The sequence below is a fragment of the Uranotaenia lowii genome, chromosome 1, assembly GCF_029784155.1.
Source record: "Uranotaenia lowii strain MFRU-FL chromosome 1, ASM2978415v1, whole genome shotgun sequence".
Classification (NCBI taxonomy): Eukaryota; Metazoa; Arthropoda; class Insecta; order Diptera; family Culicidae; genus Uranotaenia; species Uranotaenia lowii.
In genome coordinates, this window is record NC_073691.1 from 198864249 (window position 1) to 198889837 (window position 25589).

Consider the following 25589-nt stretch of genomic DNA (forward strand, 5'->3'; position numbering starts at 1 on the left):
AATCGACAAAAATGACAAAAATGACAAAAATGACAAAAATGACAAAAATGACAAAAATGACAAAAATGACAAAAATGACAAAAATGACAAAAATGACAAAAAATGACAAAAATGACAAAAATGACAAAAATGACAAAAAATGACAAAAATGACAAAAATGACAAAAATGACAAAAATGACAAAATGACAAAAATGACAAAAATGACAAAAATGACAAAAATGACAAAAATGACAAAAATGACAAAAATGACAAAAATGACAAAAATGACAAAAATGACAAAAATGACAAAAATGACAAAAATGACAAAAATGACAAAAATGACAAAAATGACAAAAATGACAAAAATGACAAAAATGACAAAAATGACAAAAATGACAAAAATGACAAAAATGACAAAAATGACAAAAATGACAAAAATGACAAAAATGACAAAAATGACAAAAAATGACAAAAATGACAAAAATGACAAAAATGACAAAAATGACAAAAGACAAATGACAAAAATGACAAAAATGACAAAAATGACAAAAATGACAAAAATGACAAAAATGACAAAAATGACAAAAATGACAAAAATGACAAAAATGACAAAAAATGACAAAAATGACAAAAATGACAAAAATGACAAAAATGACAAAAATGACAAAAATGACAAAAATGACAAAAATGACAAAAATGACAAAAATGACAAAAATGACAAAAATGACAAAAATGACAAAAATGACAAAAATGACAAAAATGACAAAAATGACAAAAATGACAAAAATGACAAAAATGACAAAAATGACAAAAATGACAAAAATGACAAAAATGACAAAAATGACAAAAATGACAAAAATGACAAAATGACAAAAATGACAAAAATGACAAAATGACAAAAATGACAAAAATGACAAAAATGACAAAAATGACAAAAATGACAAAAATGACAAAATGACAAAAATGACAAAAATGACAAAAAATGACAAAAATGACAAAAATGACAAAAATGACAAAAATGACAAAAATGACAAAAATGACAAAAATGACAAAAATGACAAAAATGACAAAAATGACAAAAATGACAAAATGACAAAAATGACAAAAATGACAAAAATGACAAAAATGACAAAAATGACAAAAATGACAAAAATGACAAAAATGACAAAAATGACAAAAATGACAAAAATGACAAAAATGACAAAATGACAAAAATGACAAAAATGACAAAAATGACAAAAATGACAAAAATGACAAAAATGACAAAAATGACAAAAATGACAAAAATGACAAAAATGACAAAAATGACAAAAATGACAAAAATGACAAAAATGACAAAAATGACAAAAATGACAAAAATGACAAAAATGACAAAAATGACAAAAATGACAAAATGACAAAAATGACAAAAATGACAAAAATGACAAAAATGACAAAAATGACAAAAATGACAAAAATGACAAAAATGACAAAAAATGACAAAAATGACAAAAATGACAAAAATGACAAAAATGACAAAAATGACAAAAATGACAAAAATGACAAAAATGACAAAAATGACAAAAATGACAAAAATGACAAAAATGACAAAAATGACAAAAATGACAAAAATGACAAAAATGACAAAAATGACAAAAATGACAAAAATGACAAAAATGACAAAAATGACAAAAATGACAAAAATGACAAAAATGACAAAAATGACAAAAATGACAAAAAATGACAAAAATGACAAAAATGACAAAAATGACAAAAATGACAAAAATGACAAAAAATGACAAAAATGACAAAATGACAAAAATGACAAAAATGACAAAAATGACAAAAATGACAAAATGACAAAAATGACAAAAATGACAAAAATGACAAAAATGACAAAAATGACAAAAATGACAAAAATGACAAAAATGACAAAAATGACAAAAATGACAAAAATGACAAAAATGACAAAATGACAAAAATGACAAAAATGACAAAAATGACAAAAATGACAAAAATGACAAAAATGACAAAAATGACAAAAATGACAAAAATGACAAAAATGACAAAAATGACAAAAATGACAAAAATGACAAAAATGACAAAAATGACAAAAATGACAAAAATGACAAAAATGACAAAAATGACAAAAATGACAAAAATGACAAAAATGACAAAAATGACAAAAATGACAAAAATGACAAAAATGACAAAAATGACAAAAATGACAAAAATGACAAAAATGACAAAAATGACAAAAATGACAAAAATGACAAAAATGACAAAAATGACAAAAATGACAAAAATGACAAAAATGACAAAAATGACAAAAATGACAAAAATGACAAAAATGACAAAAATGACAAATGACAAAATGACAAAAATGACAAAAATGACAAAAATGACAAAAATGACAAAAATGACAAAAATGACAAAAATGACAAAAATGACAAAATGACAAAAATGACAAAAATGACAAAAATGACAAAAATGACAAAAATGACAAAAATGACAAAAATGACAAAAATGACAAAAATGACAAAAATGACAAAAATGACAAAATGACAAAAATGACAAAAATGACAAAAATGACAAAAATGACAAAAATGACAAAAATGACAAAAATGACAAAAATGACAAAAATGACAAAAATGACAAAAATGACAAAAATGACAAAAATGACAAAAATGACAAAAATGACAAAATGACAAAAATGACAAAAATGACAAAAATGACAAAAATGACAAAAATGACAAAAATGACAAAAATGACAAAATGACAAAAATGACAAAAATGACAAAAATGACAAAAATGACAAAAATGACAAAAATGACAAAAATGACAAAAATGACAAAAATGACAAAAATGACAAAAATGACAAAAATGACAAAAATGACAAAAATGACAAAAATGACAAAAATGACAAAAATGACAAAAATGACAAAAATGACAAAAATGACAAAAATGACAAAAATGACAAAAATGACAAAAATGACAAAAATGACAAAAATGACAAAAATGACAAAAATGACAAAAATGACAAAAATGACAAAAATGACAAAAATGACAAAAATGACAAAAATGACAAAAATGACAAAAATGACAAAAATGACAAAAATGACAAAAATGACAAAAATGACAAAAATGACAAAAATGACAAAAATGACAAAAATGACAAAAATGACAAAAATGACAAAAATGACAAAAATGACAAAAATGACAAAAATGACAAAAATGACAAAAATGACAAAAATGACAAAAATGACAAAAATGACAAAAATGACAAAAATGACAAAAATGACAAAAATGACAAAAATGACAAAAATGACAAAAATGACAAAAATGACAAAAATGACAAAAATGACAAAAATGACAAAAATGACAAAAATGACAAAAATGACAAAAATGACAAAAATGACAAAAATGACAAAAATGACAAAAATGACAAAAATGACAAAAATGACAAAAATGACAAAAATGACAAAAATGACAAAAATGACAAAAATGACAAAAATGACAAAAATGACAAAAATGACAAAAATGACAAAAATGACAAAAATGACAAAAATGACAAAAATGACAAAAATGACAAAAATGACAAAAATGACAAAAATGACAAAAATGACAAAATGACAAAAATGACAAAAATGACAAAAATGACAAAAATGACAAAAATGACAAAAATGACAAAAATGACAAAAATGACAAAAATGACAAAAATGACAAAAATGACAAAAATGACAAAAATGACAAAAATGACAAAAATGACAAAAATGACAAAAATGACAAAAATGACAAAAATGACAAAAATGACAAAAATGACAAAAATGACAAAAATGACAAAAATGACAAAAATGACAAAAATGACAAAAATGACAAAAATGACAAAAATGACAAAAATGACAAAAATGACAAAAATGACAAAAATGACAAAAATGACAAAAATGACAAAAATGACAAAAATGACAAAAATGACAAAAATGACAAAAATGACAAAAATGACAAAAATGACAAAAATGACAAAAATGACAAAAATGACAAAAATGACAAAAATGACAAAAATGACAAAAATGACAAAAATGACAAAAATGACAAAAATGACAAAAATGACAAAAATGACAAAAATGACAAAAATGACAAAAATGACAAAAATGACAAAAATGACAAAAATGACAAAAATGACAAAAATGACAAAAATGACAAAAATGACAAAAATGACAAAAATGACAAAAATGACAAAAATGACAAAAATGACAAAAATGACAAAAATGACAAAAATGACAAAAATGACAAAAATGACAAAAATGACAAAAATGACAAAAATGACAAAAATGACAAAAATGACAAAAATGACAAAAATGACAAAAATGACAAAAATGACAAAAATGACAAAAATGACAAAAATGACAAAAATGACAAAAATGACAAAAATGACAAAAATGACAAAAATGACAAAAATGACAAAAATGACAAAAATGACAAAAATGACAAAAATGACAAAAATGACAAAAATGACAAAAATGACAAAAATGACAAAAATGACAAAAATGACAAAAATGACAAAAATGACAAAAATGACAAAAATGACAAAAATGACAAAAATGACAAAAATGACAAAAATGACAAAAATGACAAAAATGACAAAAATGACAAAAATGACAAAAATGACAAAAATGACAAAAATGACAAAAATGACAAAAATGACAAAAATGACAAAAATGACAAAAATGACAAAAATGACAAAAATGACAAAAATGACAAAAATGACAAAAATGACAAAAATGACAAAAATGACAAAAATGACAAAAATGACAAAAATGACAAAAATGACAAAAATGACAAAAATGACAAAAATGACAAAAATGACAAAAATGACAAAAATGACAAAAATGACAAAAATGACAAAAATGACAAAAATGACAAAAATGACAAAAATGACAAAAATGACAAAATGACAAAAATGACAAAAATGACAAAAATGACAAAAATGACAAAAATGACAAAAATGACAAAAATGACAAAAATGACAAAAATGACAAAAATGACAAAAATGACAAAAATGACAAAAATGACAAAAATGACAAAAATGACAAAAATGACAAAAATGACAAAAATGACAAAAATGACAAAAATGACAAAAATGACAAAAATGACAAAAATGACAAAAATGACAAAAATGACAAAAATGACAAAAATGACAAAAATGACAAAAATGACAAAAATGACAAAAATGACAAAAATGACAAAAATGACAAAAATGACAAAAATGACAAAAATGACAAAAATGACAAAAATGACAAAAATGACAAAAATGACAAAAATGACAAAAATGACAAAAATGACAAAAATGACAAAAATGACAAAAATGACAAAAATGACAAAAATGACAAAAATGACAAAAATGACAAAAATGACAAAAATGACAAAAATGACAAAAATGACAAAAATGACAAAAATGACAAAAATGACAAAAATGACAAAAATGACAAAAATGACAAAAATGACAAAAATGACAAAAATGACAAAAATGACAAAAATGACAAAAATGACAAAAATGACAAAAATGACAAAAATGACAAAAATGACAAAAATGACAAAAATGACAAAAATGACAAAAATGACAAAAATGACAAAAATGACAAAAATGACAAAAATGACAAAAATGACAAAAATGACAAAAATGACAAAAATGACAAAATGACAAAAATGACAAAAATGACAAAAATGACAAAAATGACAAAAATGACAAAAATGACAAAAATGACAAAAATGACAAAAATGACAAAAATGACAAAAATGACAAAAATGACAAAAATGACAAAAATGACAAAAATGACAAAAATGACAAAAATGACAAAAATGACAAAAATGACAAAAATGACAAAAATGACAAAAATGACAAAAATGACAAAAATGACAAAAATGACAAAAATGACAAAAATGACAAAAATGACAAAAATGACAAAAATGACAAAAATGACAAAAATGACAAAAATGACAAAAATGACAAAAATGACAAAAATGACAAAAATGACAAAAATGACAAAAATGACAAAAATGACAAAAATGACAAAAATGACAAAAATGACAAAAATGACAAAAATGACAAAAATGACAAAAATGACAAAAATGACAAAAATGACAAAAATGACAAAAATGACAAAAATGACAAAAATGACAAAAATGACAAAAATGACAAAAATGACAAAAATGACAAAAATGACAAAAATGACAAAAATGACAAAAATGACAAAAATGACAAAAATGACAAAAATGACAAAAATGACAAAAATGACAAAAATAACAAAAATGACAAAAATGACAAAAATGACAAAAATGACAAAAAATGACAAAAATGACAAAAATGACAAAAATGACAAAAATGACAAAAATGACAAAAAGGACAAAAATGACAAAAATGACAAAAATGACAAAAATGACAAAAATGACAAAAATGACAAAAATGACAAAAATGACAAAAATGACAAAAATGACAAAAATGACAAAAATGACAAAAATGACAAAAATGACAAAAATGACAAAAATGACAAAAATGACAAAAATGACAAAAATGACAAAAATGACAAAAATGACAAAAATGACAAAAATGACAAAAAATGACAAAAATGGCAACAATTTCAAAAATTGAGGGAGCAGAAATTATTTTTTTTAACTTTCATGTCTCTCTTGTAACCTTTGTATTTTTTTATGAATTTTTTTTTATTTTTATCTTTTTTTTATGTTCATGTTTCCACTTCTTCTTTTGCTCGGGTACCGAACTCAAACAACTTTCGGCGCGTCAACGAATGTCACAATAAATGTAGTATAAATATCAATTTCGTGGAACCTATTAGTTCTCCGAGTTCTTCTGGCCTTTAGTTATTTTTTTCGATTTTGTTTTCGCAAGTTTTCAGTCTGGTGGGAGGAATCCTCGGATTGAAACTCAGTGAGGGGTCCCCAAATGTGCCCTGTGCATGTAAATGTTAAATCAGAGGGAACACAAGGAATGAAATTATGGCAACAACCTGTCGCGGAAATGTGTTATCGATACCGGCCGGAGTGTTTTTTTTTTGCAATATGTCTACTTTAGACCGGCCTAAATTCGAATTTTCAAAACTTCAAACAGTTTTGAGTTTATTTAATAAAAAAATCTAATAGCTTAGGTTCAAAACTTTGAACCTCCCAATGTTTGTTTTCGATAACTAGAATCTTCAAAAAAAAAAAAAAAAAATTAAAAAAACTCAGAACCAATCGATGCTTCGAAATTCAAAATAGCAACCGGTCTAATAATGGTGAACCGATAATTTTTCTTTCGCTCTTTCAATCATTCGCTCCGGGGAGTTGCACCACCGAGGAAGTTGATTTTAATTTATTTTAAATATGTTTCTGCGATGGTTCGGTATCATTTGGGGATGCTGAGCTGGGACCAGAGCTGGGTGTCGCTACCCTTCGGTTTTGACCCCAAAAAAGCCTCCTCTGAGTTGTGCGGACAAATTCCGTCCCCAGTAATTGATACCATTCTGCCGGGGACCTCCCAGAGTTTGATTGAGAAATTTTAAATTGTTTTACTGAGATTACTTGGCAAGGCAACTGACACGCAACTGCATTTTTTAACAGATTTTTATGCGGCGATTACATTTTATTCTTTTTTTTGTAGGTTTAACTGAACTTTTGAAGACAAAAAAAAAGCAGACAAAAAAATTTCCGTGACGATGATCCCTATCGCATCAAGTAGGCGTGTTTGGAAAAATAATTTCTCATTTTCTCCTGTTCGGATATTTAAACAGTAATTATTTATGACCTACTAGGATGGCCATTAACCATTTAGCTGCCGTTTGCTTTCCGAGAAGAAAAAATCACTCAATACTGAGACCGACTTACCGGAAGGCCATTTTTGCCAGGTGGACCAGTTGGACCCTGGAAGGAAAAAAGAGAGAGAAAAATTTAAAGGTTTTTTTTATTCATGAAAAAAAATCATAACTAAAAATGGGAGAAGTTAAATTTTATGTCATCCACTTGAGCCCGGGAGCGCACTCTGCTGGTGGGAATAGGAAATAAAAGTCCCTTAAAGCGGTGTTCCAAGTTTGTCCACCCAAACTTAAGAGCGCAGTTAAATCGAGTGAAATGAGCAATAATCGTAGAAACAAACATCGACCGTAGAGGAACGAATAGACAGGCACACACGCTAGAACATTCGGGGAACCATTAACTTTAAACGATTATCGTTAAATGGAATGATTTGACCTTCTGTTGGGAGACAAAAAGTTAGTATTTAAAAAACAGAGAAAAAAACACATACTGAAATCCTGACTAGAAAACACATAGTGAATCCCAGAATGTAAAAGAAAAGATTCTGGACAAAGAAGCAAACGGGTGGCAATAAAGCGATAAATTATGGTCATATTGGGGACTGACTGACTTTTTAAGACACCCATTAGTAGCAGCAGGGGCAACACGGAATGGGTGGATGTGTAGTCTCAATGAAGAAAGGAGGTGTTTTTATCATACCCATAAATTTGCCACACGTGTGCTTTTATCGGTTTTCTCCGGTGCCCCTGATGAGTTTGTGTGTGTGATGAGAAAAAAAACTAGACAAATTCTTCAAAAGCGAACGATCGAATTTTCCTTGAAGACTATAAATGATGGTTTGAAAATTTTTGACGGGGTAATGGATTGCAAGGTGTGAATTTTGCACCAGTATTTCATATTTTTTATTTTTAAAAATTTACATTTTCTTTTTTTGCATTTTTATTTTCACAAATGATTGGTAAAGAAATAAAATTTTTATCATATACTGAAATGTAAATACATTACAAAGTTTTTCACAGCAAAACATTCTTCCAGATTGATTGAGAACTGAGAGGTTAAGTAAGTTAAATAAAGCTTTCAAAAACTCTCAGTTTTTTGTTTAATTTTATCGTATTTTATTTTTACCTCCAGAAAATGTTTGTTTTAGCGACTTACATCATCGTCCAATCGTTTGGCAGTCCTGCCAAGTTCGGTCGATTCACAGCAGCGATGCCAATACCCATTTTTGACAAATTTTTTTACCAAGAATCTGTATCAACCGAATACCGATTTTTGACAAAACATAGAGTAACGGACTTATTTTGGACCAAATGACCTATTTTGGACCACCTTGTCTAGCTCTCTTATAAAGCAACTTATCATGAATTTTTTTAACAAATATAATTGAAACCAGCGCACTTAATGTAATGCACTAATTTTTTCATTATTAGTTTCTTTATAAGAAAGCTAGACATGGTGGCCCAAAATAGGTCCCCTGCCCCAAAATAAGTCCGTTACCCTACCTATTTCATACTGATTTTTTTGAAAAATGCGTTTAGGCAAAAAATTTCTTTTTCCTAAAATATAACTAAAACTGTTTGATCTTTTTTTTTATTTCTAATCAATGACAGGGAAATCCTGGTGCCTTATAAGCCAACTAAACTCAGCGTAGTCGAGAGAATCTTTGTCTTCTATGCCAACTATCTTGAGATCGAATCTTGATCATCAAACAATATGGTGGATGAGAGATTAACGTAGTTTAAGACGTGCATGTGCATTAAACCGCTGCAAGCTTTGTATGGAAATTTCAAATTCTTAAATTTTTACTTCTCCCATAACTTTTTTGGTTGTTTGTGTTGCCAGAAATAGCAATAAAATTTTTGGAAGCGATCCATTCAGTCCTAAATTAGCGCAACGCGTTTTAATTTTGCATGGAAATTTGTATGGGGAATCAAAATTGTTCATTAAAAAATCGCCCAAGAAGTACTGAAAGTTCCAAAAAATTCAACTTTGGATGAAAAATATTACTTGATGATTTTTTGTTTTCGATCGATGAAAAACCTTTTTTTTTTATATTCGAAACTCCGTTTAAAACTAGGAGTTGAACAAAGTTGGGCAAATTCACAGATTTTCAAACGAAGTTCGTCCAAGTTCCAGTTCTCATTCTTGATTTCTTGAATAGCAGGTAAACTTCCCTGTAGGTCCGCCATTAGTAACCTTCTTCATGGCTTTCCGAAAGGTTTTTCATTGTACGAAAAGCTGTTCCACATTTTCCATCTCTGGTAAGCCATCATTTGCTTCCCTTACAAGTTTATTAAAAAGAAAAATTTGAAGCGATTTTTTTGTTTCGTATAACAGTTTGAACCGTTTTTTCGAGACAAGTCATTTTTTCAACAGATGGTTCTTTTCTTCATAATTCTCTTTTAAAAGTCTGAAGCTTTACAACATCGATGACAAAAAGCGTGATGAATATATTTTAAGTTGATAAAATTTCATTCTGTGCTCATTTCGAGAAGTTTTTCCACAATTTAATTTTTCCACGAAGCAAGCGATTGTTTCTTAAAAAACTGTTTGAATTTAATTATTGATTGAAAATCCAAAGTTTCGTATAGGATCATTTTATTGAGGTTTTTAACTAAGATTTTTTCAGATATACTAGTCAGATTTTCAAACATATTTTCCAATAATTAAATTTAACATTTTTGATTCTAGATTAATTTTGCAGATTTTATGGATTTTCCTAGCTTAGTAAATTAAAATACCACTGTGATCAGATTTCCAAAGCTAATCATACTTAGATAATGAGGATTGCTGATTTTAAAGTATTTTTTTTTTTGTTTTGATTATAGTCGTTTTACCATCTTTATGGCATTCGCGACTTTATCAACGTTCCAGTTGACGGACAAATATTGAAAAACTTATCCGGTACAGCTGTGTTCGATATTTACTCTTGAGCTCGAACTCGCGGACATCGGCTCAGCAAGCAACAGACTTGCCAACTGAGCTATGTCACAAGCCCTAAAAGTAAAATGATACAAGTTTTTAATGTTTGGCATGATTTCTCTAAGAAATTCCTGAAAATAGTCGTCCCAAACTTCTTAAGTCGTACCACATTTGGCTTTTAATTTTAAGTCATGTTGATTAGAATCCTATGTCGATCTTGTCGACAAGAGCCCTCAATATTCTGGAACAAAAAAGTGCTCTTGTTAATGTTTTTTTGCCAGTTTTTGAGCATGCCTATGATAATCTGTAGCCTTCCGATTTTTAGTTTATTCACCCGGTCCGCTTTCATTTTTTTTTTCTACAAATTTTAAAGTGATAGTTGAATAACAGGGAAAAATGTCATCTGGATAAAAAAAATTCAATACAGTAGTTTTTAGATTTTATCACGGTAAAAAAAAAATTTGTCGTGAATTCGGCTATACTAAAAATGAAAATGGAAAAATGTATTTTTATTTTCTTTAATAAACAATTCATTATGTTTTTAGTAATGACAACGTTTTGAATCAATAAATGTTGATCATGAGGTGTAATTATCAAAGATAATTCGTGTCTATAGCAATTTTGAGATTTTTTGTATTGAAATAAAACCATGTAGAATATAAATTTGTTAGTGTACATTATATTGAAGTGGGTTATTTTTGTATATATCTGTATTAGTACCTATTCATCATTACATTTATATTACATTAATACATTAAATTAGGTGTTCAGTTCAATAATGAACTTTCAGAGCCCTATAGCTTAATAATCACTAAAATTTATTTATTCGACTTAAATTTGCTGAGCACAATCAAGCATTTTTATAAAGGAGAACATCCTGTAGTGAAAAAAAAAATATTTTAATCTAAAAACTAAAGCTATCCTAAAATTAAACTAATTGTAGAGAGAGCGAATCTCTGCGATGGAAGACTGCATCGATTTGCCTCTGAAGTTGGAGATGATTTTGTTGGCCATCTCTTCGATAGATTCAATGCCTGCAATCCGATGAAGATCTTCGGTGCTGTGCCAAGGTGGAAGCCGCAAAATCATTTTCAGAACCTTGTTCTGAATCCTCTGGATGGCTTTTTTCCTCGTCACGCAGCAGCTAGACCAAATCGGAACTGCATACATTATCGCTGGTCGGAAGACTTGCTTGTAAATAAGCATCTTATTCTTCAGGCAAAGTCGGGATTTCCTGTTGATGAGAGAATAAAGAGATTTAGTGTATTTATTACATTTAGATTGAATATCTTCAATGTGATTCTTAAAAGAAAGATTCCGATCAAGTGTGAGTCCCAAGTACTTCACGTGATCAGACCATTCTAAAGAAACCCCATTAAAAGTTATGGAATGATTTTCATTAGGTTTTAAAAAATTTGCTTTTGGCTTATGGGGAAATAAAATAAGTTGAGTTTTGGAAGCGTTAGGAGAAATTTTCCACTTTTTCAAGTAATTCAAAAAGGAATTTAAATTTTGTTGCAATCTACTGCGTACCACCCGTAAATTTCGACCTTTGGCTGAAAGCAAAGTATCGTCAGCAAATAATCTTCTACCTTTTCCTTCTGGGACATCAGGAAGATCAGAAGTAAAAATATTGTATAAAATAGGCCCAAGTATACTACCCTGAGGGACACCAGCTCTAATGGGTATCCTTTCAGAGCATGAATTTTGATAGCTTACTTGCAAAGTTCGGCTAGTCAAATAATTTTGAATAATTTTAGTGAGATATACAGGAAAATCAAATCGAGCTTATTTAGCTACTAAACCTTTGTGCCAAACACTTTCAAATGCTTTTTCAATATCTAGAAGAGCAACACCAGTTGAATAACCTTCAGATTTGCTAGCGTTAATCATATTAGTTACACTCAAAAGTTGATGTGTAGTAGAATGCCCATGACGAAAACCAAATTGTTCATCAGGGAAAACAGAATTCTGATTAATGTGAATCATCATTCTATTCAAAATAACTCTCTCAAATAGTTTACTTAAAGAAGGAAGCAAACTAATTGGTCGATAACTTGAAGGCTCTGAAGCACTTTTTCCAGGTTTCAAAATTGGAGTTACTTTGGCATTTTTCCATTTATTGGGAAAATAAGCCAAGTGAAAACATTTATTGAAGATTTTAACTAAAAAATTTAAAGTGCTTTCAGGCAACTTTTTAATAAGAATATAGAAAATCCCATCTTCCCCCGGAGCTTTCATATTTTTAAATTTTTTGAAAATCAATTTAAGTTCATCAATATTTGTCTCACAGGAACTTTCAAATACATTTTGCTTAGAAAAAATATCATCAAATTCAAGGGAAATTTGAGCATCAATTGGACTTACAACGTTTAAATTAAAATCATGAGCAGACTCAAACTGTTGGGCTTATTTTTGAGCTTTTTCCGCGTTAGTTAAAAGAAGTTTATCCCCATCTTTCAAAGTAGGAATTGGCTTCTGGGGCTTTTTCAGAATTTTAGTTAATTTCCAAAACGGCTTTGAGTAGGGTTTTATGTCCTCTACTGCTTTAGCAAAATTTTCATTACGGATGAAATTTAAACGACGTTTGATCTCTTTTTGAAGGTCGCAATAAATTAATTTCAAATAAGGATCCCTAGTACGTTGATATTGGCGTCGACGAATGTTTTTCAGTCGTATCAAAAACTGAAGATCATCATCGATCAAAGGTTGATTAAATTTATGTTTAACTTTGGGTATTGAAGCGGCTTTAGCATTGACTATTGAAGTTGTCAAATTTTCTACAGCCAAATCAATATCTTCTATTGAATTCAATGGAACGTTTACATCTAAATTACGTTCAATAAAATTCATATATCGCTCCCAGTTAGCCTTTTGAAAATTAAAAGTTGATTTTAAAGGGTTTTCAATGGGACTTTGGGATAAAGAAAAAGTTACTGGAAGGTGGTCTGAATCGAGGTCCGCATGAGTAACTAATTGACTACAATGCTCGCCTAAATCCGTTTAGAACCAAATCAATTGTGAAAGGATTTCTAATCGAAGAGAAACAAGTATGCCCATTAGGATATTCAACAGTATAATAACCTGCAGAGCAGTCATTAAACAAAATATTCCCATTTGAATTTGATGAAATATTATTCCAAGATCGGTGTTTTTGCATTAAAATCACCAATAATAAAAAATTTAGATTTATTTCTGGTGAGTTTTTGTAAATCTCCCTTCAAAAAATTTTTCTGTTCACCGCTACATTGAAAAGGCAAATATGCGGCAACAATTATAATTTTCCCCATAGAAGTTTCTAATTCAATTCCAATTGTTTCTAAGACTTTTGTATTGAAAGAAGGAAGAAGTCTAAATTTGAGACGACTATTGATGACAATAGCTACACCCCCACCTTGTCGATCAAGTCGATCATTTCGTAAAATTTTAAAGAAAGCATTGCTTTTCAAGTTATTGTCTGGCTTTAAAAAAGTTTCAGTGAGGGGCAGCAATATGTATGTTTTTGAGTTTTCAAAAATAAAAAGAACTCGTCTTGGTTAGCCAGCAAAGATCTAGCGTTCCAATTCATATTATTTAAACATCTATTTGGATCCATGAGGGAATCGTAAAGTCATAATAATTTTGTTAGCATAATTAAAAGAAGTTTGGAAAGCTTCAAACATTGAATTTGCTTTCAACATAAGTTGCATCATTTCCATTAAATTTTGATGCAAAAATTTTAATTTTTCCTCAGTAATCTCACCCAAATCAACAAAATTGTTAGAATCAGAAGAGGAAGGAGAAGAAAAAGTATTTGAATTTCGGGGATTTTTCCAAGCCTTCGCATGAACGTTGAGACTTGGTTTTTTCCCATTGTTATTAGTTAAACCTGAAGAGGGCAACCCATTTTCAACCACCTCTGAGAACGATAAACAACGAGTCTGCGGCGCAGAATCAGCCCAGGTAACATTAAAATCACTTCGGGTATTACCCAGCCGTGATTCCAATGTAGGCCGAGGCTGACTGCGAACAGGCAGGTTGTTTGCCGGTCTGACGTGTGTAGACGAAAAAGAGGAAGGAGGAGAAGAAACTTTTCTGGAAACTTTGGGGTTTTTTCTAGAAGCAACAATTTTTGCCCTAACGGGACAATCTAGAGAATTCGAGGAATGATTACCTGCGCAATTCGCCCACTTAAAAAATTCTGTTTTTGGCTTATCACCACCAAAAAGGCATTTAGATTTTTCATGATCGAATGAGCCGCAAAATATGCATCTGGCATTCATTCTACAATTTTTAGTGCCATGACAAAAAGCTTGACAACGACGACATTGCGTAATATTTTGTAAAAAATTGGTATGGGATTTACGAAAAGGTTCAAATTTTACTCGACAATGAAACATAAGACGAGCCTTTTCCAAAATTTTCAAATATTTAACCTGATCCTTTTTAAAATGGATCAAATAAAGTTCAGGAGCAAAACCAACACTACTGGTATTATTCGTGTTGGTTCTTTTCCTCATTTGAATTACTTGAATTGGAGAAAAACCTAACAAAGAATTTAATTCATTTGTGATCTCATCCGGTGTCTGATCGCCGGTGAGACCACGAAGTACAACTTTAAAAGGACGATCACCTCTAGTGTCGTACGTAAAAAATTGGTGTTTTTTATTATTCAAATAATTTAAATTTTTTTGAAAATCATTAAAAGATTCCGCCAATATACGAGCAGTTCCCCTTCGACCGATCTGAAAAGAAATCTTCACATCCTTGACGGAAGTGACGATTTCTTTTCGAAAGGCATTGAAGTCAAGAATCGTGACCGTTATTGGTGGAATGTTTTCGTTTTTAAGAGTTTAAGAAGAAGAAGAAGGTTTCTTAGTACTCTTATCTTCCGGCCCTTGAGCCGGCCGAAGACTTCCCCACGCTGGAAAGAAAAGAGAAAATATGAATAAAAGAAAATGAAAATAATTTTAGCACTGAAAAGTGCTGATTGAAATACAGGTAAGGAAAAAATAAATAATGTTAAATGTTCCTGCAGGTACACAGCAACGATACGATGCTCCGGCGTACGTGTTGACGGCTCAACGGTACAGATGGAAGTGAAGTGAGTTATTTAGTTATAATCCTTTCTTTTTCATATGTAGAAAATAAGAAATCTGTGTCCTTTCAACATATTTTAAGGCAAAGCTTGTAGAATTTCATTTTGACAATACAAAATTTTCCATTCATAAGATACTAAGATACCCTTTCTAATAAACTAATTTAGAAAAAGAAATCAGAGACACTTATATCTTTTTAAAAACGCTTAAATTCACCCACATTTTTATATGAATCGCATAACCAAAAAAGTTTACTTTTTAGAGCGGCTTACCAAGCACAAATAGCAACACTAACATTTGGGTAACGTTAAAATACTTCAGTCGAATCAGTGTGGTACCACAATGCACACCGTGGTAAGTCAATGTAATCATATAGGGCTAATCTGAACAGCTACATCAACTTTTCAGGTGCAGAGAACTCATACGACCCTACATATAAAGATGCTGTTTCAGACAGGAAAAGGAAAGGTTATTCGTTTTGTTTGAAAATCCTACTTGGCAGATAGGATTGATAATTAAGGAAAAGTGATGTAGTTTAAACTTACAAAAGTATTCAACACTTCTTCGAAATGAACCTAAATTAAATGGACAGACCTCACCATAAAACGACCATTACTGCGCCAAATGGGCTGGGAAACTTGTAAGCGATTAACTGCTGCCGAATCTGCCATGATTTTGAATTAAGCTTCTGCGGAAAGCTCTTCCGGCCATATTCCATTTCAATGCAGGTACGATATCCGATCCGGAAAATTTAGGTCCACACAATTCGATTCACTCCACTTTTAACGTTAATTTTCGAAAATTTTCTCTATTTTTAATTTTGCTGCTGAGAAAAACACACCCGTCATCACCGCAGCAAAGCCTACTTCCTTCATTATGTACTTCTATACCATAACATAAACAATCAAAAAAAAAAAAAAAATCATGAACAAAATCATGAAAGTTAACCATCTGAAGAACTGTGGGACAAGTTACTCACTTGTCAAATTTGGTTGATTTAGTATGGACTAGTGTTTTATGACAATCGAAGAAAAAAATCGAAAAAAAAGAAATTTAAAAAATAGCTTCGCGGGCCGCACAAGAACGCCTCGAGGGCCGCCTGCAACACGTGGGACTCGCCTTGTTGTTCTCTGTTCTGGACCAATAAGACGAGCTCGGGCTCCAGACAATCGATGCGGTTTCCAGAATTGATCGGACGAGCGAGAAAAATAATGATCGCAGATAGTATGGATCTTTCCATTCTCTAGATTTTCTGCATATCAATCCCAGACTACGGTTGGCCTTTGCTATCATAAACGAATAATGTTCTCGAAAAATCAATTTGCTGTTTAGCACATGTTCGAGGTCCTTAAAGAAGTTTGTTCTTCCTATTGTTTTTCTGGAAATGAGATAATTCCAGACTACGGGTTTAATTTTCCGCGAAAGTTAAATAGCAGTACATTTAGAATTGCTTCAAGGTCTGGTGTTATCTTAAAAAAAAAAAATCTGTAGGCAAAAATCGACTTTTGGGGACGTGATTTTTGACAAAAATCAACTATTTTTAGATAACATTAGATTTTGATTATATTATGCATTTTTAAGTCATTTGGCTCCTAAATTAAAGTTTCAATTTATCCAAATCCCTTTGGTCCCCCAATTGGTGATTTTTGAAGGCAAAACAATCAAAACTTTGAGCGCCTTGAGGTACCCCTATATGAAGTTTGGTTGAGCTTATTTTACTAGGTCAGTTTTTTGGGCCCATCTGCAAAATGTATATGATCGGTTTTCGAAACGCGACATGACCCATTTGGCTGACATCCTAACCATTAGCATATCATATCAATCGGCAATGCATAAATAGTGTTTTAAGGAAGATTGCTGCCCTGCGGGATACCGGCCAGGTTACTGAAAGGGTCAGATTCATGGGTGCCGAGCTTGAGTTTAGCTAAGAGTACTCGATGGTTTACTCGATCAAACGCTGCTTTCAGTTCCGTGTAAACTGTATCAATTTGATATCCTTCTCTGATCGATTTAATGTACTGGGAGAGAAACTGCGAAAGATTTGTATCATTCGAACGGCCGGAGAAAAATCCATGTTGATCATCGGAAATGTACGATTTGGCTTCTTTAAACAATGATACTGCGAGACTACAACTTCGAACAACTTCGAGCCAGCACAGAGTGATGTGACGCCTCTATAATTTTTGACACCACAAGACGATTTTATTTTTGGCATTCTCTCAGAAGGCTCAGAACATTATTGGTTGGCAAACGACCGAGAGCTCTTTTAATGCCATATGCAGCAAGAGAATTCGATAACATCTTCTTTATGCATCGCTAGCCTTTGTGAACATTTTCTTAGCGGTTCTTGTGGTGCGAGCAGTATTTCGGCGCAGTTGCCCTATTGCGCCTCAGGTGGACCAGTTGTTTATTTGCCCAGAGGGGTTTTGGTCAAGCTTGGAAATTCATTAAAAAATCAGAAAGTGGTCTTTCGAGTGTCGTTACGAAAGAAACAATAGCATCATTAATGTTATCGGATTCGTCGAGATACACTCAATCGCTGGAGCTCGAGGAATCAAAATTCGATTTTCATTTTTCCCACCCTCCTGCACGATTTTTTTTTTAAAGATGCAGAGGTGACTTCGGTCCTAAGGCGCAATTTTATATCTTTCACCCCTTTTTCCATTTTTCCTTACTATCTATTAACTAGTAGGACGCGGCCGGCTCCGTTATTGATGTTCAAAGAGATCATCAATTTTGTACGTTGAGAATGAGCTTCTTATCCCAAAAACCATTCTTTTGACCCTTGTACGCGTTAGACGAAGCATTTATTTGCCTAAGATACATGGAAGTAGTTTTATCTAAGAGCATTGTGCTAGCGGCTGTGAAATTTGAAATATGATCGCAGGGGGTCTGGATACATGTAGGGTAAAACTGTACAAAACGCACCAGCTAAGCATAATTGCTATTTATAGCGATACCAATCATTTAAGAACCAAGTTGAAAGTTGACGACGATTCAAGGATGAAATTTACGTATTATCAAAAAGAAAAAATATAATAAAAACTCGATTTTGACTATATTTTTGTAAAAAAATTAAAACAGCCAGAAAACAAACCGTGGGGTAGAATGCCAAAACTAGTGGACAGAACGCACCAAACAGGAAGGGTGGTAAGAAATAGAACAATGATTATACGGAATGTAATTATTGAAACACCTAATGTTTAATTACATGTTCATCGTATGTTTGTAAACTATCATTCTTTGGCTAAAAATCATTTAGTATTGCTAAACTAATCGAAAATTTCGCTTTTCAAAATACACTTTTCAATATCCTTATATATAAAACGCCTTCAAGTAGGCAACGAAATTCAATTTTTTTGACTGATATAGTAATATCGCGGCAAACATGGCGGCCGATAATTTTTTCGAATCGAATATTGGTGCACCGTTTTACCTCGAACAAGGATGAAATTTGCAATAATTATGCATTGTTATCGTAATTTGGGAGTCAGCAAATGAAAAGAATGGCATTTTGTTTTGATATTCGGGTTTTCTCAAAAGTTAAAAGCATTCAAAATTTGTGCGTAAAACACATGGTCTTGTGGGCATTCTGCCCCAATTTTCATATGATTGATTTTTGATAAAATTTGTAGGAAGTTAATAAAATACAACTAAATATTTTTAGTCTTTCGAAAGTGCACATGAGTGGTAAAACGATAAGCTGTAGTTTGGTCAGATTGCGCAGGCTGTTTTACCATAAAACCTTATATGTTACTTATGAAAAATTACAAGTTTTACGCTGATTCCATTAATCCTCTGTTTCTAAGAACTAAAGTAGATTTTGTGAACTTTTCATCTATTGAATGATGAAAAAGCTTGTTTGCTACAATAAAAATGAAGAAAAACATCATTCGAAGCCGTAGGATAGTGTATATTAAAGAAAGAATGACATGGGCCATCTTACCCCGCTGGTGCGTCTTGTACAGTTTTCCCCTACCCGCATGGTTGTCCATTTCTCCCCGAGCGGCTTGAAAAGTGCAACTCTGTGAACTTTTCGTTCTGAAACACTTGCCCTGCTCTGTTAAGACGAAAGGATCACACCGAATCTAGGAGCAGAGAAGGCTTCGCCAGGGTGAGAGCAAGAGAAAAAAATCATCACATTAAGTGTAGGGGAGCAGCGCTAAAGCAACTCAGTAGGTTTTGTTCGTTCCCAACAAGAAAAGGAAGAAGAAGAAGCAATATCGTTTCGTGCTGTTTGTTTGCCTACTGTGGTAGGAAGAGAAGGAAAAAATTGCACTTCAGTTGTGTGATTCAGGATTTCTCTTTCACACACAGTAGCGTTGCTATTGGGGCACCGGTTTTGCTCGGCACTCGGCTTCGGTTCTACTCGGAAACGAGTGTAGAGCATTTCGGAAGGAAGTGTGGTGCTCTACAAATCGTAGAAGATAACGGTGCGATTTACACAGCGCACTGTCTAATTTGAGAAGTGCAGACCAACCATGTGTACCCGATTTCGTGAGGAATTCAAGCTAAATCGAGCTGGTTATAGTTATCGAGTAAAAGGCAGGTGTATTGTAGATGTGTGCAGTTCAGTACGACAGTGGCAGATTCCATATGTTTTTCGATGGGTGACTGTGACTGTGCTGGCTATGTTGGAGCAATAATTGACACAAAATGAGACTTAGATTTTGTTTTTGGCCTCTTTTATTCGATATCCATTTCTTTTGGTAGCAAAAATTTTAAAATAGAATCCCTCTTTCCAATGTACCAGCCGATCCATATCAGTGTAAAGATAAACGCCCCAGTTCCAACAACCCACCTTCACAATGAATCCAACATACATATGTACGTAGTATAATCTTTTTCAATTGAACGTTCAGAAGGAAACTGAGCTGCATTCCCTGGCAGCCAACGAACGCCTGGAACAATATCCGTCATGTCACATGATGCCAAAACCAGTGCAGCATGACTATCTTGGCCGATGGATGATGATCCGAGGGTCGTCTGAGCCAAAAAGCAAACACCCTTCTTCGGCCGCCATTATTGAACTGATGCCAACTAGACAAAGCCGATAAGGACTGGACCCATCCATTCTATCCAGAGGTATTAATGGGAATTTGTTTCCTTCTTCTCGGATCGTTTCGAGGCAAACACAGTGACCATCGCATCGTTGGCCGTCCGGAAGTCGCCTTCCGGATGTCCCATCTGCGTCGGCTGCCCCCTCCTCCCATCCCTCACGGGATTAAATTTCAACAATTGATTCCCATCCCCAGTTATCTCTTCGCTATGGGACCAAGTGTATTACCCATCATGAGATTGGGTCAGAAAATCTAGCCGAAGGATTTGAACCAAAATTAGGGGACTTATCACGGGGAAAAAAATACTGGACAGACGATCAGGGTCGAATTCAAGGGTTTCCAGCAGTAGTCTAACAAACAACCTGGAAAAAAGGTTCTAATGATCTTCTATGGCGACCGTCATAAATTATTCACAGGACTTTTTTATTCGAAGTTTGATGAAAATAAGTCAAATTTTGAAGTCTAGAAGGAGCCCCTTCCACCTGAATCCATCTAAATCCACCTCTGCTGATCGATTGCTTCTCATTCACTCATACCGAATAGTCCGGCGATTTTTTTTAACTTTTTGGGATGTAAATTATCATACTTTTTTCGAGCTTTTTAAAAAAAATGATAGCTTTTATACTAAACCTTACGTTTGAAAATTGGTAGCTTCTAATTGATGATTAAAAATTTCATGTTTACATTTTGAATCAAATTGTTCAAGTTTTTAAAATGCTGAAAGCAAGTTTTGCATTTCTAGTGACCCAACAGGGCTAATTCCCAGCTTCCAAACGAAATTAGCTAGACGTCTCGTTGTCTGGGGTCAGCGGTTGTTTAAAAATGCTGCACCATCCTCATCATGGAACGCCGTCGTCCGGGGGGTTGTGGCACCCTAGATTCAATTATTTGCTCCATTTCGGTGTCACTTATCTCGGTCCAGAGAGGGCAGTGCGTTCAGTTTTGCGTTTTGCTATCCAAATGCGCAACGATGCATCCATCTATGGCTTTGCTGGGGAGGATGATGAAGATGAACTCATGCATTTATTGCATCACTCTATGGACGTGTGCCCTGTTCCATAACACTGAGCGAACCATTTCCAACCGAGAAGGAGATCATTGTTCCCATTTGTTACAGAATACCTAGTAGAGAAAGCTCGAACCGTGCGCATTTGTTGTTGTTACGCAACAGGCTCTTTTGCGGCTTTGTTGCCTTTTGACGTCACTGAAAGTCGAAAGCTTCCAGGAACCATTAAGATAATATACCCGGATCAAAAATGGTTGTTTTATAACCGTAAAGTGTTTTGATGAGTGTGGCTTGAATAAATATAACCTCTACAAACTTAATTCATTTTTTCAAAACACTGCTGTTTTTTTTTTCATGGCGACCGTCGTAAACTCTTTGAGGAAATTTCAACAAAGGTGTAGGTCAGTTTCCATGGTCAGCCATGCTTAGAAACCTTTTAACAGCTAAAACGATACACATAAACTGCATAACATTTTTGGATCGACTTGAAATAATCGTGGAAATCTAGCTGATAGCTACACATCAAATAATACGAAAATTTATTTGGCTAGAAATGCTTAAAGACATATATTGATGATCAAAAAAGTTTCATTTTTACATCGTTCCGTATGTAAAATACACACTCATGAAAAGTATCAAAATCTTCACCTGAAACCTAAAAAAACCTGAAATTCATATTAAAACGAATCTTATTTTACAACAATATGAATATATTAAGAATTGTTTTGTATTTTCAACTCGAAATTGGTTATTTTTGCCATTTCCTGTATGATAACAACGTCAAATTTGAATTTATCCTTCTTATTGTGCTACAGTGAAGGCATTTTTATACCAACCTGAGCAAATAACAAAATTTATCGGGTAATGACACTTCGCAATTTCTGTTTTGATGGAAAAATTCGATTGGAAAAAAATGTTGAAACATTTCAATAATCAAACCTTCTTTTTGAATGCTTTAAGAAATTTCCACTTACTGTTCACTGTTTTTTGTTTTTTAACTTTTGTAAACATTGGAATTTTTGTAGTCTTTGTAATATTTGTCATTTTTTTTATTTGTGTAGTTTCTGTATTATTGTAAATTCTGTAATTATTGAATTTTTGGTATTTTTGTCATTTTTGTGTCATTTTTGTGTTATTTTTGTGTCATTTTTGTGTCATTTTTGTGTCATTTTTGTGTCATTTTTGTGTCATTTTTGTGTCATTTTTGTGTCATTTTTGTGTCATTTTTGTGTTATTTTTGTGTCATTTTTGTGTCATTTTTGTGCCATTTTTGTGTCATTTTTGTGTCATTTTTGTGTCATTTTTGTGTCTTTTTTGTGTCATTTTCGTGTCACATTTGTGTCATTTTTGTGTCATTTTTGTGTCATTTTTGAATCTTTTTGATGTCATTTTTGAGTCATTTTTGTGTCATTTTTTGTCATTTTTGTATTAATTTTGTGATATTTTTGTGCCATTTTTGTGTCATTTTTGTGACATTTTTGTGACATTTTTGTGACATTTTTTTGTCATTTTTGTGTCATTTTTGTGTCATTTTTGTGTTATTTTTGTGTCATTTTTGTGTCATTTTTGTGTCATCTTTGTGTAATTTTTGTGTCATTAATGTGTAATTTTTGTGTCATTCTTGTGTCATTTTTGTGTCATTTTTGGGTAATTTTTGTATTATTTTAAGGTCATTTTTAGGTAATCTTTGTTTTATTTTTAAGTATTTTTTGTATAATTTTTTTGTCATTTTTGTGTAATTTTTGTGACATTTTTGTGTCATCTTTGTGTCATTTTTGTGTCATTTTTGTCATTTTTGTCATTTTTGTTTTTTTTGTAATTTTTGTCATTTTTGTGTAATTTTTGTGTAATTTTTGAGTTATTCTTGTGTCATTTTTGTGTCATTTTTGTGTCATTTTTGTGTCATTTTTGTGTCATTTTTGTGTCATTTTTGTGTCATTTTTGGGTAATTTTTGTATTATTATTGTGTCATTTTTTGGTAATTTTTGTATTATTTTTGTGTATTTTTTGTGTCATTTTTGTGAATTTTTTTTTGTAATTTTTGTGTCATGTTGTGTAATTTTTGCCATTTTTGTCATTTTTGTCATTTTTGTCATTTTTGTCATTTTTGTCATTTTTGTCATTTTTGTCATTTTTGTCATTTTTGTCATTTTTGTCATTTTTGTCATTTTTGTCATTTTTGTCATTTTTGTCATTTTTGTCATTTTTGTCATTTTTGTCATTTTTGTCATTTTTGTCATTTTTGTCATTTTTGTCATTTTTGTCATTTTTGTCATTTTTGTCATTTTTGTCATGTTTGTCATGTTTGTCATTTTTGTCATTTTTGTCATTTTTGTCATTTTTGTCATTTTTGTCATTTTTGTCATTTTTGTCATTTTTGTCATTTTTGTCATTTTTGTCATTTTTGTCATTTTTGTCATTTTTGTCATTTTTGTCATTTTTGTCATTTTTGTCATTTTTGTCATTTTTGTCATTTTTGTCATTTTTGTCATTTTTGTCATTTTTGTCATTTTTGTCATTTTTGTCATTTTTGTCATTTTTGTCATTTTTGTCATTTTTGTCATTTTTGTCATTTTTGTCATTTTTGTCATTTTTGTCATTTTTGTCATTTTTGTCATTTTTGTCATTTTTGTCATTTTTGTCATTTTTGTCATTATTGTCATTTTTGTCATTTTTGTCATTTTTGTCATTATTGTCATTTTTGTCATTTTTGTCATTTTTGTCATTTTTGTCATTTTTGTCATTTTTGTCATTTTTGTCATTTTTGTCATTTTTGTCATTTTTGTCATTTTTGTCATTTTTGTCATTTTTGTCATTTTTGTCATTTTTGTCATTTTTGTCATTTTTGTCATTTTTGTCATTTTTGTCATTTTTGTCATTTTTGTCATTTTTGTCATTTTTGTCATTTTTGTCATTTTTGTCATTTTTGTCATTTTTGTCATTTTTGTCATTTTTGTCATTTTTGTCATTTTTGTCATTTTTGTCATTTTTGTCATTTTTGTCATTTTTGTCATTTTTGTCATTTTTGTCATTTTTGTCATTTTTGTCATTTTTGTCATTTTTGTCATTTTTGTCATTTTTGTCATTTTTGTCATTTTTGTCATTTTTGTCATTTTTGTCATTTTTGTCATTTTTGTCATTTTTGTCATTTTTGTCATTTTTGTCATTTTTGTCATTTTTGTCATTTTTGTCATTTTTGTCATTTTTGTCATTTTTGTCATTTTTGTCATTTTTGTCATTTTTGTCATTTTTGTCATTTTTGTCATTTTTGTCATTTTTGTCATTTTTGTCATTTTTGTCATTTTTGTCATTTTTGTCATTTTTGTCATTTTTGTCATTTTTGTCATTTTTGTCATTTTTGTCATTTTTGTCATTTTTGTCATTTTTGTCATTTTTGTCATTTTTGTCATTTTTGTCATTTTTGTCATTTTTGTCATTTTTGTCATTTTTGTCATTTTTGTCATTTTTGTCATTTTTGTCATTTTTGTCATTTTTGTCATTTTTGTCATTTTTGTCATTTTTGTCATTTTTGTCATTTTTGTCATTTTTGTCATTTTTGTCATTTTTGTCATTTTTGTCATTTTTGTCATTTTTGTCATTTTTGTCATTTTTGTCATTTTTGTCATTTTTGTCATTTTTGTCATTTTTGTCATTTTTGTCATTTTTGTCATTTTTGTCATTTTTGTCATTTTTGTCATTTTTGTCATTTTTGTCATTTTTGTCATTTTTGTCATTTTTGTCATTTTTGTCATTTT

General features: G+C 30.9%; 1 protein-coding gene across 1 annotated transcript in view; it reads right to left on the reverse strand.

Moving 5' to 3' along the window:
* Positions 1–25589, reverse strand: part of LOC129738287 (collagen alpha chain CG42342) — a 287063-nt gene that overhangs the window by 138313 nt on the left and 123161 nt on the right. Inside the window, exon 4 of the mRNA XM_055729471.1 lies at positions 7841–7876. Coding sequence (XP_055585446.1) covers positions 7841–7876 — 36 coding nt within the window. The remainder of the gene's footprint in view (positions 1–7840; positions 7877–25589) is intronic.